Here is a 19,296-nt window from a genome sequence, read left to right as displayed (position 1 = left end):
TTCATGGAAACGAAATTTTATTTTTCCTAGGATTTATTTTAGCCTATAGGCTGAAACTTAAGCACTGTTGCATATCCTAGTCTCATGAAACCCTTTTACTCTTTCATTTAGAAGTAGGTGAAGTATAATTATTTAGACAAGCACTCCCAAATAAAGTTCTATTTAACAAAATTAAAGGGCTATTCAGGGTAAGAGATCACCTTATCTTTTTATCATAGAAAAAAATTGTCAACAGTATCTTTTTCACTGCCATGACATCTGCACAGGCTTTAAACTCTTTTGGGGCGCCTGGGTGGTGCAGTCGGTTAAGCGTCCGACTTCAGCCAGGTCACGATCTCGCGGTCCGTGAGTTCGAGCCCCGCGTCGGGCTCTGGGCTGATGGCTCAGAGCCTGGAGCCAGTTTCCGATTCTGTGTCTCCCTCTCTCTCTGCCCCTCCCCCGTTCATGCTCTGTCTCTCTCTGTCCCAAAAATAAATAAACGTTGAAAAAAAAAATTTTTTAAAATAAACTCTTTAAAGACTGACATTAATAGAGCAACATTTTAGGAGATAAAATGTACTTTTATTTTCAAATAAAGATAATAAAAAGTGGAAAATTAACTCGTTTAAATGTTTGATTTTATTAAAGAAGGTATAAAATATTGAATTCCACCTTTTTAAACACTATTTTAGAATCAGTCATCTCTTCATACAGCCGGCATGTTTGCAATATTTCCATATATCCTAAATAGTATCTCTAAAGTCTCGAAATCTGAAAAATAAGTAGAGAAAAACATAAATTGCTATTCCCAAGCCTTTAAATTTTAAACTGTGATAAAATTCATGTAACAAAATCTGCCACAGTGACCATTTTAAATATAGTTTAGTGTTACGTATCTTCATTTTTATACAGCCACTCTCTAAACTTTTTTATCTTGCAAAACTGAAAATCTATGCCCATTAAACACCTCCCATTTTCCCCCTTTGGCTCCTGAAAACCACTCTACTTTCTCTAGAAGCTGACTACTCTACCTACCTACGTTGTTAGGTGGAATAACACAGTATTTGTCCTTGACTGGCTTATTTCATTTAGCATAATATCCTCCAGGTTCACCCATGTTGTACCATCCTGTCAGAATTTCCCTTTACACACCAATTAGTTTCTCTGTTTATGCCTGGGTTGCCTCCATCTTTTGGCTATTAAGAAAGCTATGAACTTGGGTAGACAAACCTCTTAGGGAGGGTGCTTTTAATTCTCTTGGATATTAACCCAGAAATGAAAATTGCTGGGTTATTTGATTTTTTTGAGGAACTGCTTTATTCTGCAGTGGATACACACCTCACATTCCCACCAATAGTGCACAAAAGTTCTAATTTTACCCCTCCTCGCCAAAACTCAGTTTATTTGATAGTAGATATTCTATAATAGCCATCTGAATGTGTGTGAGACAATCTCATTACAGTTTTTATTTGCATTTCCCCAGTGATTAGTGAGGCTGAGCATCTTTTAGTGTTTGTTGTCCATTTGTGTATCTTTGGAGAAAGGTATATGGAAGTCATTTGCCCATTTTTTAATCAGGTTTTCATTCAGTTTTGAGTTCTCTATAAGTACTAATTCCTTCAGATATGGTTCACAAAAAAAAAAAATAGAGGTATCATGCTAAGCAAAAGTCAGAGAAAGACATACTATGATTTTACTCGTGTAATTTAAGAAAATACAAGCAAAGGAAAAAGAGACAAACCAAGAAACAGATTCTTAACTAGAGTACAAACTGCTAGTTATCTGAGGGGAGGTGATTGGGAGATAAGTGAAATAGGAGAAGGGGATCAAGAAGGGCACTTGTGATGAGCACTGGGTGGCTGTCAGTGTTAAAAAAAATCCTCTGGAATTTATTCATATAGCTCCCTACTGGACAATTAATTAGGTTAGTCTTTTCCTACTACAAATATTGCAATAATGAATCTTTACTTACATATGCAGACATATTTATAGAATACATTCCTAAAGTTAATAGCTGAGAAGGTTATGTATTTGTAATCGATACATTATCAAATTGCACAGAGCTTCTACCCATTTATACCTCAGCCAACTCAGTTACTCTTAATGAGATTTCTATACAACTTAAAATTTTCAACTCTCTAAAACTTGCAACTCTAAATGAGATATATTAACTGGAACTTATATAAAAGTTAAATAACCCCTAATAATTTGTGTTCATGACTCTTACAGATAGTGCTGATTGCAACAAACATAGTAACAGCGTAGTTAAGGAAAACAGGCTGTTGGAAATCCAAAATATGAAAGTGTTAAATTTTACCTCCTGGAGGTAGGCTGGTACCACTTTTCAACAAGGACATTAGTAATAACATTTCTTAGGTTTTCCTTGGGGGTTTCCCAATTTTTCCATTTCTCTTCTCAGTTTATTTGCCTTGTATCTCTCGGCCATTGCCGTAAGTTCATCTGGGACATTCTGAAACATTAAATGTTTATTACTAGGAATGAGATTTTCTTGCAGAGTGAAAGCTTTTCTTGGCAGTTTTAAAAATTTTTTCTATTGTTTATTTGAGAGAGAGACAAAGAGCAAGAGTGGGGGAAGGGTAGAGAGAGGGAGACAGAATTTGAAGCAAACTCCAGGCTCTGAGCTGTCAGCACAGAACCTGCTCCCAATCCCGTCCCCTTCTCTCTGCCCCTCTCCTCTCAGAAATAATTAAAAAACTATTTCAAAAAATAAATGAATAAAACCAGACTGATCTTTAAAAACTTCCATGACTGGGGCGCCTGGGTGGCTCAGTCGGTTGAGTGTCCGACTTCAGCTCAGGTCACGATCTCACGGTTCGTGAGTTCGAGCCCCGCGTCAGGCTCTGGGCTGATGGCTCAGAGCCTGGAGACTGCTTCCGATTCTGTGTCTCCCTCTCTCTCTGCCCCTCCCCCATTCATGCTCTGTCTCTCTCTGTCTCAAAAATAAATAAACATTAAAAAAAAAATTTTAAAAACTTCCATGACTATGCTACCACTCCCTGCCTGCATGGCCCTTTACAGTTGCTTGCCAGTCCCCTTAACTACTGTAACTGGTGCCACTTTCTGTATGTTCTTTCTTACCACTGGGCCTGAATGTTTGCCTGCTAGAACATGTACCCCTTTCTTGTACAGTTCTTCCAAACTCCGCCCCATTGGCTTCTTCCTCAGTATGATTTCCATTGAAGCTCACTACCATTAGATCAGGTTCCCCAATTATATACCATAGCTCCTTGTCTTTGCCATGCTATAGCACTCATAACATGTTTAATGTTTCTTCCTGACAAGCGCTAAGCCCCGGTACTTGGAATAAATGAAATTATTTGAACATTAGAAAAGTGATACAAGGTAGAGTTCTGAGTTGTTTATTCTCACCTGATGTGTTCTTTCCAGAATGTTAATTAACTCACCAGCGATCCTCCAGTCATTTCTAGTGATGAGGGTAATAGACATTCCAGTCTTCCTATAAAAGGGGAGGAGTGCATGTAATTCAATTTTATAATCTGTACTCACGATTCAGTTAGCAAAACAATAAAAATAGCAAAACCTCAACTTTTTCACAAGCCCAAATACGTTATTCATTAAAAGTTAGCATCACTCCAACAGCAATTTGGAATCTCAATAATCTGGAGCTGTTCTATTTTTATTTTAGAGAGAAAGAGTGTGCATGCAAGTGGGGGAGAGGCAGAGGAGGAGAGAGAATCCCAGGCAGGCTTGATGCTCAGTGTGACCCTGGGATCATGACCTGAGCTGAAACCCAGCATTGGATGCTCAACTGACTGAACCACCCAGGCACCACTGTTTCAACTGCGTATTCCCAAGGGATTTGCTAGTAGTCCTCTTACACAGGAACAGTAGAGTATCCACTGTGGATAGCTCAGTGTGACACTGTAGATATAAAGCAAAGAGTAGAATAAGAAACAGCTGCAACTAATCAGAGAGGCATCTGGTTGAATCTGGAACAGGCCAATTGGACAGGGATAAAGTAGCAAAGCAAGTGGCACAGACAATTTACAGGCAAGACCAAAAAACACTTTTCTAGCTAAGAATCATTTGTGAACAGAGTAATGGTGGTTGGCTTCTTTCATAGGTAGACTGTGCTTACTTACCCTGCCCTTCCTGTGCGGCCTACTCTATGTACATATTCTTCAATGTTCCGGGGGAAATCATAATTATAAACATGTGTGATGTCGTGGACATCAAGACCTCGAGATCCTAAGTCTGTGGCAATCAGTATTCTTATTTTACCTAAAGAACAAAACCAAAAGAATATACATTCTGGCATAAACCAACCCAAGACATATCAGAAACGTATATTCTCCCCTAATATCTAATTGGGTGAACCATTGTTACTTTTAATATTAAAATACTTAGGACAGTGAAAATTAGAAAGGGATAATTGTATATATATTTATATATAATACAATATAATAACATAATATTTATAAATATTTATATTTCTTTTAAACTGCTGGCAAGTTATAATACAATATACATCATGGTTCAGCAGATAGTCCCTGCATCACCTGAACCATGTCAAAGATATACAACTTTCAGGTAAATTAATGGCAGTACCCCACATTGCAAATTACCTTGATATGCAGGTTTAAATATCAGTTCTTGGGAGTTTGGACAGCTAAATATATTTAATATATGACTAAAACGTATTCTTAATTTGAGAGTGTGCACCCAAGCAGGGGAGAGGGTCAGAGGGAGAAAGAATCTGAACCCACGCTCAGCACTGAGCCTAACGTGGGGCTTGATTCCATGACAGTGGGATAAAGACCTGAGCTGAAATCAAGAGTCAGATGCTGAACTGACTGATCCACCCAGACGCCTGTGAAAATCTGAATATTCAGAGCTCTAGCAAGTAGTTTTGGGATCTGCAAACTGAGGACAGATCTTAGAAATGGGTTCCATGAAAAGGTGCTGTCACTCAGCCAGGTGCAGGCATTATACACTTAAACTGGATCAAATACTAATTGTGTAATGTACCTGTTTTTTTTTTTTTTTTAATGTACCTGTTTTAAAGTTTTCTAATGCTTTCTCTCGGTCTTTCTGTTCTCTGTTGCCGTGAAGGGACTCCACTGATATATGTTGTAGGATCAGGTCACTTGATAAGTGATCGGCACTGAAGCAAAAGATGAAGTCAGTGATCTTAAGTGCTTATTCTAATACCACTATCAATTTATTAGTTTTACTTCTATTAGCAAGGACTATTCCATTCTATTTACTTCTATTAGCAGAAGACTGAAACATACTGAAAGATATATATACACTGTTTGAAATTAATATACAAATAGAGCTAATGCTAAACACATCCGTTTGATGATTTAATGATGTAAAAGAAAAAATACTCACACAGCTTTTCTACTAACAAACACGATGACTTTGTCTTTGGGAGACAGGTTTTCTAGAAAAGTTTGGATATGAGATCGCTTCTCTTCTTCTGTGGTGACAATTATGTTTTGTTTCACCGTACTTACTGCCTAAAGGAGTCAAAAGATCAGTACATCAAAATTGATAGGCAAACAATATACACTGGCTCAAAATGTATCTATCGCTATCACTGGTTAAGTTTTAATAAACTGCCAAGGGGAAAAAGGCAGATCATCTCAAAAGGACCTGTTTCTACTCAAAGATTTATCGTTCAGCCTCTTGCTTCTTACTTATTCACCCAAGCTGAGTTGGAAACTTGAGTACTTGGCAAGTTAGTTGAAAGTATTTGGTTACCATTGTTGGGAAAGATGACCAGAGTGAGGCCAAACTGCCATGAATTTGGGTACAGTTCTTATAATGGAGGATGATCAGCTTGGGACAAGAGTTTCCATTCAGTGAGTATTCTGACACTTTAATGCAAAATTTCAAAATATCATTGATACAATTTAACCCAGAGATAAAATGGGTTTTAATAGCATTTAATGAAAGGAATGCCATATCTAGCCAAACTTTTCATGCAATCTAATGAAATGAGCCTAGGCAATGACCTATCACTATTACTTGTGATTAAAAGATCAATTTTTCAATAATGATTAATCGAACATTCAATTTCGATTAAGTGGAAGGCCAGGGAACTTTCAAAGGAGGAGATACATAATGGAGATCTTTATGGATTGTATAATTACTGATATCTGAACCCACTGACCCATCGTAATTTCACCAAAACACCAGACTTACACACATGCACTTGTTGACCTTGTTCAGAACCTGATTAACAGGATTAAATAAAAATGAGATATCAGGGAAATAGGAAAAAGGACTGGATAGGAGGGTATTGAGGGATTATTAAAATTTTAGATGTGAAATAACTACCATAATTGTTAAAATTAGTCTTGGATGTATGTATACTGAAGTTTTTATCAATGAATCATACGTATCTAAGATTTTCTCTATAACTAGGGAGTGGACAGAGTTGTCATGTCAAAACAAAGTAATTACAATTCTCATAAGAAATATTTTTGGTAATAGTAATAAAAAACAAGCTTACAATTAGGTCCAAAGTACCAACATATACAATCATGGGCTCTTTTAAATAGGACTGTGCAAGTCGACGGACAGCATATGGCCACGTTGCACTGGAAATAAAGCATGATACAAACATTAAAATCTTATCATAAAAAATTACCATTTCCCTAAGAATGCTATGAATCAGATTACCCATGGAAGACAAATTTAGTACTTTTAAATAAGGAGGACTTTTACAGAATGTGTACTTCACAAAGAATTGCTGGACTAGAGTGAGGCTACTAGATGAAACCTTTAAATAAGCTGAATTAAAAAGTTTATAAACCAAGGTGAAGGAGATCTATGCCTTAAATTCTAATCAAAAATGAATTCAAGGGGCGCCTAGGTGGCGCAGTCGGTTAAGCGTCCGACTTCAGCCAGGTCACGATCTCGCGGTCCGTGAGTTCGAGCCCCGCGTCGGGCTCTGGGCTGATGGCTCAGAGCCTGGAGCCTGTTTCCGATTCTGTGTCTCCCTCTCTCTCTGTCCCTCCACCGTTCATGCTCTGTCTCTCTCTGTCCCAAAAATAAATAAACGTTGAAAAAAAAAAAATTAAAAAAAAAAAAAAAAATGAATTCAAGATTTAGATTAGTTTTCCCCTGGCCTTTATAAAACAGTATTTTTTTGTCAGCATACATTGTCAGTCAAAAAACCAAGTGCTTATGCAAAATAAAAGCATTTTAAGTGTACTGAAAGGACATGTAAATTCAAATGTTTCTTCATCCATACAAAGTAATCTTACCTTTTGTACTTTCACTGTAGTTATAACAATGGAACTATTAGTAACAAATGAGGACATACTTCCAATTATATACTATTCTTTTTAATGTTAATGGCACAAAGGTTATAAGCCACAGAGAAAACAGTCTATAGATCACTCTGCATTTATTTTTATTTAATGTTTTTATTTTATTTGACAGAGACAGTGTGAGCGGGGAACAGAGAGGAAGACAGAATCTGAATCAGGCTCCAGGTTCTGAGCTATTGGCAGAGCCCGACTGAGGGCTCGAACTCAAACCGGAAGATTATGACCTGAGCCCAAGTTGGATGCTAAACTGAGCCACCCAGGCTCATTTAAATAACCTTGTTTCTCAGTTTTATCATGGGCAAAAAACTATTCAGTATCAAAGGTTTGTCTCTAAGAACAGGTGCATGTTTTCAAATGTGAGGCCCCCACTTCTGAAACAATCTCCCCTCCATGAGTTCCCTGTATGTTTTCACAGAAATGTCTACCTATAACTTAGGAAATCCAAATCATTATTATACTGCTACACTGAATTGCTGTACTAAGTGATGACATGATGTCTTTCACCGAAGCATCTCAAGATACCTTCAATACTCTAACATCCTGTAGGGGAATTAAGAATGGAGTCTAGTCCAGTGATTTCTATTTTGTAGACTAGCAATTAGGCATATTACCTACCTTGTCATAATTGTCTGCCTGTCTGGGCGCACATCTAATAAAATCTTCATTATCTGGGGTTCAAATCCCATGTCTAGCATCTTGTCAGCTTCATCTAATACCTGCATTAAAATGATTGTGGCTACATTAGACATGGGAGGTAACTAATATGCTCTGTTAACATACTATAATAAGGTAATTCTCTCATTTCCCCTATTACTTAAGCCAGTATTTTATTTATTTTAGAAGAATACCTTTTGAGAAAGATAGCAGGAGTTGGGAAGAGTCCCAACCAGGCTCCCTCACACCTGGTGAGGTGAGATCATGACCTTAGCCAAATTCCAGAAGAGTCTAATGCTTAACTGACTGAGCCACCCAGGTACCCCTTAAGCCACTATTTTAATTTCTTCAGAACAAATAAGGTTGGATCTAGTTGTAACACAGATTGATTTAAGCTGGCTTACAGTTTCTAGATCTAATGAAAAAAATGTTAATGTCGGGGCGCCTGGGTGGCTCAGTCGGTTGAGTGCCCAACTCACAGTTTGTGAGTTCAAGCCCCGCGTTGGGCTCTGTGCTGACAGCTCAGAGCCTGGAGCCTGCTTCGGATTCTGTGTCTCCCCTCTCTCTCTGCCCTTTCCCTGCTCATGCTCTCTGTCTCTCAAAAATGAATAAACACTAAAAAAAAATTATTTAAAAAAATGTTAATGTCTAAAATATCTACATGGATTTTAATTTTTTTTTACTTATCTACATTTTCTAATATTTATAAAAATTGAAATAGAATGCAAAGCATAGACCTTTGGTTTTGGCTCAAATCATGATCTTGGGGCTTCAAGCCCTGCATTGGGCTCTGTGTGGGCTCTATGCCAGCAGCAGAGCCTGCTTGGCATTCTCTCTGCCCCTCCCCCACTCGTGTTCTCTGCTTCTCAAACTTAAAAAAATGAAACTATTACAACATGGATAGTATTCTAAGACTGTTTTAATAAGAATTCTATCCTTCCTCCTAGTATCCCAAACCCTCACTCCATGATTACCAAGTAAGTTATGCTTCTGAGGTCGACAAAGTTATTCATTTGTAGATCATTCAGTCTTCCAGGAGTTGCAATAATAATATCTACTCCTTTTTTCAGTTCTTGTATCTGACCATTTCTATCTCCTCCACCATATATACAAACACTTAAAAAAAAAAAAAGAGGTACATGTTCAGGCAAGGAATGTCCCATTACAACACAAAATCCCAACCAAAGCATTTTGGGTACAAAGAAAGGTATGTAAATCAGAAAGTATCAGATACCCTCTGGGTAGTATTTGTCCCTTTCTAAGAACTATCCACACCCATCAACCCTCAGTGATGTGTTCTAAAGAGCCACATTTGCATCACTGTTACTTGATGTCACTGACCTGGCTACCTTTGATTTAGAGTGGGGTAATGCCTGACCCATGCTGAGCCAATCACATTCTCTAAATGTGTAAAAAATGGGGACAATGTATAAAGCTATGAATTATTAAAATGCCCTTACAAGAATGGACAATGAAATGACAACGTACCTTTTAAGGCCTTTATATGAATACTTAGAACATTCCGCTTGTACTTGAAGAGCTAATTCCCTAGTGGGTATAAGGACTAACATTCCGGGTCCGTTCCTTTTTTCTCTAATTCTTTGGAGAGAAAACAATTATTAAAGTACCTGTCTCAGGTACATATAGTACATTCATTCACCGCTTTCAGAATTTGTAGGAATGAATGTCAGAAGTCCCATACATTCACCACAAAATGTGGGGTACAGAAAAATGGCACAACAAAACACCAAGGGCCCAGATACCAGCCTTTTCATTTAACATGGCCAACACTTTCCCTGTGTCAAACATTCCCACACAATTGTATTGGACGTAATTATTTAAACATTTCCAATATTTCACTATTAAGACTACCTATCACTTCCTAAAAATCCTTTGTCAGCTTATACTCTGACCAGGCCAGTATAAGTTCATTTCCCTGAGGCTAGGCATACTTTTTGGCCAATGCAACAGATGAAAGAAACTTTAATTGCATCTTTGATATCCACATCTATTAAGCCCCTATGAAGAGAACCCAGCTGTAGAAATTCTTACACAGGCTGTAAATCGAGATGGATGAATCCAGGCATTAGGTAGGACAATGTCTTCCCTGTTCCAGTTTGGGATACTCCTATAAGATCTATTCCTTGTAGGACAATTGGCCATGTCTGTGACTAAAACAGAAATATTAAAAGTGAATCTTTCAGTCAAATGCCCCTCCTCTCCCTGCCACAAACTTCTTTCAACATCTTTTTTCATGCTAGGCCCTGCTGGTACAGGGGATGCTCACAAGGGATAGTTACTCCCTGGTGATTTAACTTCTAATAATCAGACATTGTTTGGGGGGAAAAAAACTGTCAGTAAAACATTGGAATTAAAGAAACCATACCTGAATTGGTGTCGGCTTCCTGAAACCTGCCTTTTTAATGTTTTCCATGACCTCAGGGTAATGTTTAAAGGCGTCCTCAAAAGTACAGGTAGGATTTGGTATCTGACGCTTCTGACCATTTTTCAAGTCATCACACATTATATTATAATTTTCTTTCCTTTAAGGAAAAAAGAGTATTAGTGGCTTTGGTCACTTTATTCCCCAAGTAAGAAATGTTTCCCAGCATTAGTTCATCATATCTAGAAATTCAACTGCAACTGTCAAACTACAGAAAAATACAATAGAAGTGAGCCCATCTTTTTCTTATCAGAATAGTTAACAGAAAAGAAAAAAGATACATTGTATGAATGGGCCAATGAAATTTCATCGAAAGCTGATGAATAGAGCCTGAAAATCACATGCTTCATGATTTCTATCAGACTTGGCAAACACAAGGTTCTACAAATGTTCCACATACATTTACTGTCAACAATCCTATCAAATGGAAATTTCTCATTTGACACGTGATCACTTGTCCAAAGTCTGAGCCCTATTCCAATCCTAGAATAACTGTTCTGCTCTTCCATATTATCTTAGTTTTATAACAGACTGATAGAAAACACATTGCTGTTAGGACCCTTAATTCCAGATAATAAGCACTGAAGAAGAGATGCTGATATTCATATCAACTTATGAATTAACAGTAGTAGAAATAATTCTCTAAAACTGCTGTCCAACACAGCAGGCACTGCACTAACCACAGTAGTCTTCCTGAGTTAAAAACTCAGCTCTTCAATTACACTAGCCACATTTTCAAAGTTCAATAGCTATGAATAGTGACTCCTCTATTGGACAAATACTATCCTTTTTCCATCTTTGCAGAAAGGTTTCTTGGATAGCAATGTTCTAAAATATTTCATGTAGGATGTAACCAAGTTCATGTGAATACCAGAAATGTAGTCTTCGATTGCAGTAATTTTAAATGTTTGCCTGATGAGTTAATTTAATAATATAACAATACAAATACTTAAATAAAACTACTCACCTCCAACTTTCTACTTGCTCTTGTGACATTGAACTTGTTGCTTCTGACTCCTTGTAAAAATTTTTCTTAATTGCAGGTAAGTCTGAAACAAAGATGAAAATTAAAACTTTTTGATAAGTCAGGATTTATATTTCATTGAAATTTATTCAATAACAGAAGTTAAACTAATCTATTTATTAAATTCACCTTACAGGTTTAGACAGTTCTTTGCCAGTCAGACTTATGCTAGTCTCTAAGAGATCTCCTGTTTTGGTTTCTTTCATTTTTCATCTGAGAAAGGGAGCCCTGATAATTAAGTTTAGTAAGAGAAAGAATACTTTACATAAGACAATCATCCCAATTGGTGAATCTTCTTCTCAAACACAGTAGACTGATTTTACCTTGTCTTTGAAGATCCATTTTATTTCTGTTTTAGGTATAGAATATTTATTCTACTTTGAGGCTATTTTGTCTCCTTTCTTTTATATGGCTAGCATACTTCCTCCAAACTTAAATCTTTTCTGGACCCCCTATCCTTGATCTCCCTACCACATACTGTTCAGGGCGGCACTGGTAACTTAACGTGCAGATGAACTGAACACTTAAGTGGTCATTGTTAATATTTGTCACTATTAGTGCATTAGCTTTTTGCTTTTTAATTTAACTTTATCTTAGAGAGTTTGAGAGAGGGAGAGTGGGAAAGGGGGGAGAATGTTAAGCAGGCTCCACACTCAGTGCTGAGCCCATTGCAAATTTTAAATGACATTGTATTGCTGCCTTGTGATAGCCAAAATTAGTACCTGAATTTAGACTGAAGTTTAGTGGATGTGAAACATTACACTCCATAATTCCAAGTGAGAATCTCATTTAAGATTAATGCAAATGAAAAAAACCCTCATCTCTTCTCAAAAACTGTTTTTCTTTCTTAATGTTTTTCCCTTATTTTGCCCTTGTCAGCAAGTACACTCCAGAATCAATTTCTCAACCACATCCAACAATGTTAACCACTTATGGTTGGCATGTTCATTGTCTTCATTTTCCCCTTGGGCCTGATTTTCTATATTTTATTAAACTCTTGCCATGAATTACCTCCAATAAGACAAAAAAGTGTAATGTTTTTAAGTTTACTTTTTTTGGAAGAGAACTCAAATGGAGGAGGGGCAGACAAGAAGGCAAAAAATCTGAAACAGGCTCCAGGCTGAGCTGTCCATGCAGAGCCAGATGTGGGGCTTGAACCAATGAGCTGTGAGATCATGACCTGAGCCAAAGCTGGATGCTTAACTGACTGATCCACACAGGCTCCCCATAAGTTTAATATTTTAATTTCCCAATTATAACACTGATAACAGCATAGAAAACATAGAAACAAGTCTTGCCACAGGGACTAACTGCAGCACTTAATGTTTTATTAACATTTTTCATATTGATTTCATAAATAGAAATAAGACACATCTTAGAGGATAAAAACCTCAAGTAAAACCCGCCCCCCCCCAAAAAAAAACCCAAAAAAATAAACCAAAAAAAACCACCAAAAGTACACCAACACTAAATGTACATGTTAGGATACAGCACTAACCTTCCCACTTTTTCTTTTTCCATTTCAAAGCATCTTCTCGAATTTGATCCCAATCAATCAATGGCTGATTCTCTGTACTATTACCCTCTGTCCTTAAATCTCTTCCAACAGAAGGTTGGAATGCAACAATATCTGTTAAAATATTTTTTACCAAATTAGTTCAAAACAAATCCTAATTGTATAAATTACCCCACTTTACTGTTTTGTGTTTAAAAACCAGACAATAGGGGCACCTGGGTGGCTCAGTCTGCTTAGATCATGATCTCACGGTTGGTGAATTCAAGCTCCACCTCAGGCTCTGTGCTATCAGCTTGGAATTCTCTCTGCCCTTACCTGGCTCATGCACACTCTCTCAAAATACATACATACATACATACCAGAAAATAATGCTTAAAATATAAAGAGTAGGTTTTAGTACTATGATGCTATGACAATTTGTATAGTTTTTCAGTTACCAGAGTTACTGAAATGGAAATTTATTAAAGAAATGGAAATTAGTTTGAAAGCCTGGTGTTTGCTAATAAATCCCATATTAATCTTTACAACAATCCTGTGAGGCAGAGGTCACCCCAGGTTAACAGATAAAGAATCTTAAAGGCCTCCCAGAGCTTCCTTCCTAAGAAACACTAAGAGGCAATGCTGCCATCAACTTTAAGATGTCATTTCTTTGTTACTTTCATATTTCCGGAAATGGCTCAATAATGGCTTTTCCTCTAGTCCAAGATCTGAGATTTTTTTAAGTAAACTATGCCTAACAAGGGGCTTAAACTCATAACCGCAAGATCAAGAGTCACATGCTCTACCAACTGAGTCAGCCAGGTGACCCTGAGATTTTTTTAAATGCCAAACTAGGTAGTTTTCAAAGTTGGTCACATTCTAGGGAAGAGATAGAATCAGAAGGTCATGACTAATCCTTCTACCATTAATAGTGAATGCATTAAAAGGTTATTTTGTTTTTTCTCACTTACCTGTGGCTAAAAGTAAAACTGCAAGGCTTCACTCACGATAGAGATTAAGTGTTTTAATGTAAGAAAATGAGTATTCTGGCATTTCAAAGGAAAAAATCCATAACAGATAAGATTTAATGACAGCAATCTGAAGATGTTATCAGGAAAAGCATCAACTAAGCAATTTTTAAACAAAGCAATTTTTAAAATTTTAACAAGGCTGTGCTATACAAAAATTACTTACCAATTCTAGGCTTTAAACTGTAACTTTCTTGTTGTTTAACAACATTATCTATCGCTGTTTTGGCCTTGGCCTTCATACCCTTGCTACCGAATATCCTGACCTGTGCATCAGGATAACCTTTTATTATCTAGAAGCAGGAAAAAAAATAGGTGAGACTGAAGTCCTTTTACCACACCCCCCTCCAAAAAAATCACTCAACTTCAAATAGCATAAAAATTTTAAGTAAATCTAGTATTGCTATCAGTGTCTTTAAGTTCTAATTGGAGGGGATTCTTCATTCTACAAATCTATCCTGAGATCTATCTCCTGGTTGGAGGAAAAGGAACAGGACAATCTAAATTTAAAAACTACCATGTCAGGGGCACCTGTGTGGCTCTGTCGGTTAAGGTCAGACTCTTGATTTCAGCTCATGATCTCATGGTTCATCAAGCCCCTCATTGAGCTCTGCTCTTGACAGCAAGAGCATGCTTGGAATTCTGTCTCAAAATAAACTTAAAAAAAACCTACGGTGACAGTTATGGAATACATTTAGCAACTAGTGTTAGAAGATTAAACTGTTAATCTGACCTCTTTTTAACTATGAAATTGTAATTTGGAAAATCATATAGAACTGTAGGGATGTGGCAGATTAACCTATGTGCTATATTAATAGCAGATTGAATGATCAGGTTATTTATGTAAAATTTTAACTTCAGGGAAAGCAACCTTACTACAAGGCTGACATGACATTTGAAGACTCTTGAAGTCACATCCTTAACTATGCATAATCCCAGATAACCTCATTGATTCAATATCTGGAAATTGCTATACCAACTGCTATCTTAGGCTGGTGATTTCAAAAAAGCTTAACAATTTCCACTATTTACAGACAACTCTGTTCTTTTTATGTTTATTTTTGAGAGAGGGCATGTGTGGAGGGGAGAGGCAGAGAGAGGGAGATAAAGAACAGGCTCCTCATGTCAGTACAGAGCTGGATGCAGGGGTCAATCCCACAAACTGAGATCAAGACCAGAGTGAAAACCAAGAGTCAGATGGTTAGGGGCCCCTGGGTGGCTCAGTGTCCAACTTCAGCTCAGGTCATGATCTTGTGGTCAGTGAGTTCAAGGCCCGTGTTGGCACTGTGCTAACAGCTCAGAGCTGGGAGCCTGCTTTGGATTCTCTCTCTCTTCCCCTTCCCCACTCACAGTGTCTGCCTCTGAAAAATGAATAAAGCTTAAAAAACAAAAGTCTGGGGCGCCTGGGTGGCGCAGTCGGTTAAGCGTCCGACTTCAGCTCAGGTCACGATCTCGCGGTCCGTGAGTTCGAGCCCCGCGTCGGGCTCTGGGCTGATGGCTCAGGGCCTGGAGCCTGTTTCCGATTCTGTGTCTCCCTCTCTCTCTGCCCCTCCCCCGTTCATGCTCTGTCTCTCTCTGTCCCAAAATAAATAAATGTTGAAAAAAAATTTAAAAAAAAAAAAAAAAAGTCAGATGGTTAACCTACTGAGCCATCCAGGCCCCCTGTATAAGTTCTTGAAATGAGGCTGAAATGAACACGGAGAGGATGGAAAGAATGGGGATGCAGGAGGTCTTAGGCCTCCCTGATGAGCAGGAGTTGTATCAGCTAAGATAGGAGAGTGTCAGGAGCCCAGCTGTAAGTACTCAAGGAGTTCAGTGGAGGGAGTGAAGGCAAAGGAGGCTAGAGGTTAAAGGAGACAGATCAAGTGGACCATGCTAAGGAGTCTGGACTTCTTAAGAGCCTGAGATATTATGAAAAATTTTTATGCAGGAAAAGAAAACAAATTATGAAAACAATTTGTATTTTAGAAATATTGTGCTGGTCACAGTAGAGCCTAGTGAGAGGGGGATAAGACTAGAAGTGGGATGGAAGATTAGGGGAGAATGCCCCAAATGTGATTCCCCTTGAGAAATACAGGAAATATAAAGGAACTCAGTGACGGACTGGTTGCAGGATAAGGAGAGGGAAGTAATCTGAGATTTCTGGCTTGGGAACTGGGTGAATGATGTAGCTGCTGAGACTGGGAACACAGGCGCAGGTCAGGGTTTGAGGGATGGGGTCCAAAAAGCACATGATGAATATTCAAGATCAATGTCAGTTGAGATTATCGCTAAAGATTTTTACCTCCAGGAGTCACAAAACCTAGACCTGGAAATGGACCACAATGTGGGACCATTCCTGAAAAAGAATGGCAGCCTGAAGAGTTTTGCCAATTCATTTAAATAACCAATAGTATGTTAATAACTAAAGAGAAATTATAGTTACAAATGAACTATGTTCTTTGAGGATTTAATAGACCACTTACCTGTATTTTTGTGTTTGTTGTACTTTGTATGTCTTTTATTTTTGACCCACCACGACCTGTTTTTAATAAAATATTTAAGAGATTTAATCAAAGCCACAACTGGATATCACCTCACACCTATGAGAATGAGTATCAAAAATACAGGAGACAAGTGTTAATGAGGATGTGGAGAAAAGGGAAGCTTGTGTGCACTGCTGGTGGGAATGTAAATTGGTACAGGGACAGGTTAGTCAAAAACTAAAAATAGAACTACCCTATGATCCAGCAATTCCTCTTGTGGCTGTATATCCAAAGGAAACAAAACTGTTTCAAAGATATCTATCCTGTTCATTACAGCATTATTGTATTATTCACAATAGTTATGAAGTGGAAACAACCTAAATGACTATCAACAGACCACTGAATGAAAAAAAAATTGGTATAGGGGTGCCTGGGTGGCTCAGTCAGTTGAGTATCCAACTTTGGCTCAGGTCCTGATCTCAAGGTATGTGGTTTGAGCCCACACTGGGCTGTGCTGATGACTGGGAGTCCCCAGCCTTCTTCAGATTCTGTCTTCCTTGCTCTCGGCTCCTCCCCAGCTCATGCTGTCTCTCAAAAGTAAAATAAACACTAAAAAAAATTTTAATATTTAAAAATTGAAAAACATGTTATAAACATGCTAAAAAAGCTTTCAGCCTTAAAGTATTCCTTTTTTGACAACATGATTGAAGCTTGAGGACATTATGCTAAATGAAATAAGCCAATCACAAAAAACAGAGCATGACTTTGAGGTATCTAATGTAATCAGACATAGAAACAAAGATGATGGTACTTGCCAGCGATGGGAAAAGGGGAAAATGGTGAGTTGTTCAGTGGGTAGTTGTCATCCAAGATGAAAACATTCCAGAGATCTGTCACACAACATTGCTTTTATAGCTAACAGTACTGTATTGCACTTAAATTTAAGCTTAAATACATGTGTTGTTTTTTTTTACAAGAAAAAAGTGGCTCCAGAACCAACATTAAGTGGGTGGTCTCTAGCACAGAGCCTGCACTATCACAGGTGCTCAGTAAGTGTTCAGTGTGTGATTTATTGCAAATCTAGGGGCTTTCATTTATGGAGCATCACTCTTCAGATCTTTGAGCCTGAGCCTTCTTGAGGAAACAAATCTATACCTGGTCTATCAATCAACTCTATACAGCAGCCTGCAAAATGCTGTCGTTTTTCAAAACAGGTTTAGAAAAGGGTAAAACAAAATATTAGCTCTCATACCTAATAGGCAAAGTGCTCAAATTTATCCTGTCTTAATGGCCACAAATGGGACAAATCTCCATTTCTATAGTTTCTAAGTGTCTTTCAAAAATGCATTTCTAAGACTCAGGCGTACTAAGAATAAAAGATCCTGTTTTTCAGGAGGTAAATACCCAAGTAAAAGAAACAGTGCAAGATATTGCTACTGTTCTGAACAACCCTAATATCCTACACCTTCACTGTTCTGAACAACTCTAATATCCTACACCTTCTTTAATGGTTCTAAATGGTGCTCAAACAGATTGGACTTGGACTTGTTCATTTTGGGTTAAGTCGTGAAAAGGCCTGACCTTTCACTCCAAAGATTTGATAAATCTAAGAGTTTGGTTTCCCAAAATATCAACTCCACAAAGTATCTAAAGTGACATCATTCTAGCATCAGATGGTATTAGAAATATCACAGTTAAAGGCCTTGATTTCATTAGATGGCTGCTGAATGGAGGCGAAGAGAGTGGGTGGGGAGGCCCTGGCCCCGCCCCGCCTATCCAACCTTGTTACACTTACCGATCACAGCGCCGACCCACATGTTCTTCAATCCAAAGCAGAGCGGCGGTTCGCGGGCACCAGGTGCCACAGGCTGCGGGAGACCAGAGGAATTCCTCCAGCCGCCACCTCTGCCGCCCTTAGGGACCCCCTGACCTCTTCGATTTGAATCCTCCGTCGGCCTCCTTTCTGGAGCCCGGGACACTGCCGAGCCTCGTCGGGTCGCAACGACCCACGAGGAGGCGTTGGCGTCTGCTTCTTGCCTCGACATGGTTCCTTGAAGATCCGGCGCGTACGACGTCGCTCCAATACGGATCTGCACCACACCCCCGTGCCGTCGTAGTCTTAAATAAGGTATCCACGCAGCCGCTACTTAAGGAGCCCGCTCAAGGCTCGCCACGCCCTGGCCACGCACCCATTGGTGGACAAGATGTTGTGGGCGTGGTCCTCACTGTTTGACCAATCCACTTTTTCTATCATATGAGGGCTCCTCGAAAGTCAATGCGCAGGCTTTAGGTTCCTTTTCAGGTGTGGGACTTCCAAGGGTTCTCCTTTGTGCTTTGCTCTACGAAACTCCCAGCCCAACCACCCTCAACCTCAGTTGTTCAGAAACATTTTTTAGCCGTGACTCGTAAACGTCAGCCATTTTTACAACATGACCCAGTACATACATAAAAATTTTGAAACAAAAGGTTAAAAAAACAGCACTTACCATTGTTCTAAGAGCAGCACTTTGATATATTTAATATTCATTTTTAAATCATTGGTTGTTATGCACAAAATTCAATGACCCACAGTTTAAAAACTCTCTGGACTGAAAAATGCTGCTTTAACTCTTCACACACTTGACCTGAATGTTTGCTGTATGCAAGGTAATGAAATTTAATAAATGCCTGAAGCACTCCCGTCATTGTAGTGTGGCTCTATGGCTGGATGTATTATTTCAGGAAGCAAGTCGGCTAGGCGTGCCCCTACTTTGATTAGGATCTTTGAATTGTCTAAACAAATCTCAGTTCACTCAACTATAAAACAAAGTAGTTCTTTATTATGCTAGGTTCTCTGGTCCATGCTCAGGAATGAAAAAAAGAAAAAAAAAAGTACCAAACGTG

The 19,296-nt window shown here is 38.4% G+C and overlaps 1 protein-coding gene across 1 annotated transcript; it reads right to left on the bottom strand.

The window, feature by feature from the left end:
• Window positions 1-539: 539 nt before the first annotated feature.
• DDX43 (DEAD-box helicase 43) lies at window positions 540-18,458 on the bottom strand. The gene is made up of 17 exons (XM_045498765.1): window positions 18,209-18,458; window positions 16,414-16,469; window positions 14,115-14,241; window positions 12,924-13,055; window positions 11,369-11,450; window positions 10,345-10,501; window positions 10,011-10,129; window positions 9,447-9,557; window positions 8,933-9,074; window positions 7,920-8,020; window positions 6,482-6,569; window positions 5,356-5,483; window positions 5,016-5,125; window positions 4,104-4,242; window positions 3,370-3,457; window positions 2,297-2,449; window positions 540-750 (listed from the first exon to the last, which is right to left on the bottom strand). Exons 1-16 carry the CDS (start codon window positions 18,456-18,458, stop codon window positions 2,336-2,338), a joined length of 1,944 nt encoding a protein of 647 aa, XP_045354721.1. The 3' UTR covers window positions 540-750; window positions 2,297-2,335.
• Window positions 18,459-19,296: the final 838 nt, after the last annotated feature.

Source organism: Leopardus geoffroyi, chromosome B2 (genome assembly GCF_018350155.1).
Source record: "Leopardus geoffroyi isolate Oge1 chromosome B2, O.geoffroyi_Oge1_pat1.0, whole genome shotgun sequence".
Lineage (NCBI taxonomy): Eukaryota > Metazoa > Chordata > Mammalia > Carnivora > Felidae > Leopardus > Leopardus geoffroyi.
Note: the sequence above shows the minus strand (reverse complement) of the source record. Positions and strands in the feature narration are given on the sequence as shown.

What these genes read in the sequence shown, in the direction of transcription:
- DDX43 (XM_045498765.1), bottom strand. Translation starts at nt 18,458, where the DNA reads ATGTCGAGGCAAGAAGCAGACGCCAACGCCTCCTCGTGGGTCGTTGCG. An exon ending in CAGTTTAAAGCCTAGAATTG is followed by an intron (nt 13,056 to 14,114) that starts GTAAGTAATTTT and finishes ATATTTTAACAG; the next exon opens with ATATTGTTGCATTCCAACCT. An exon ending in AGGCAGACAATTATGACAAG is followed by an intron (nt 6,570 to 7,919) that starts GTAGGTAATATG and finishes CTTTATTTCCAG; the next exon opens with TGCAACGTGGCCATATGCTG.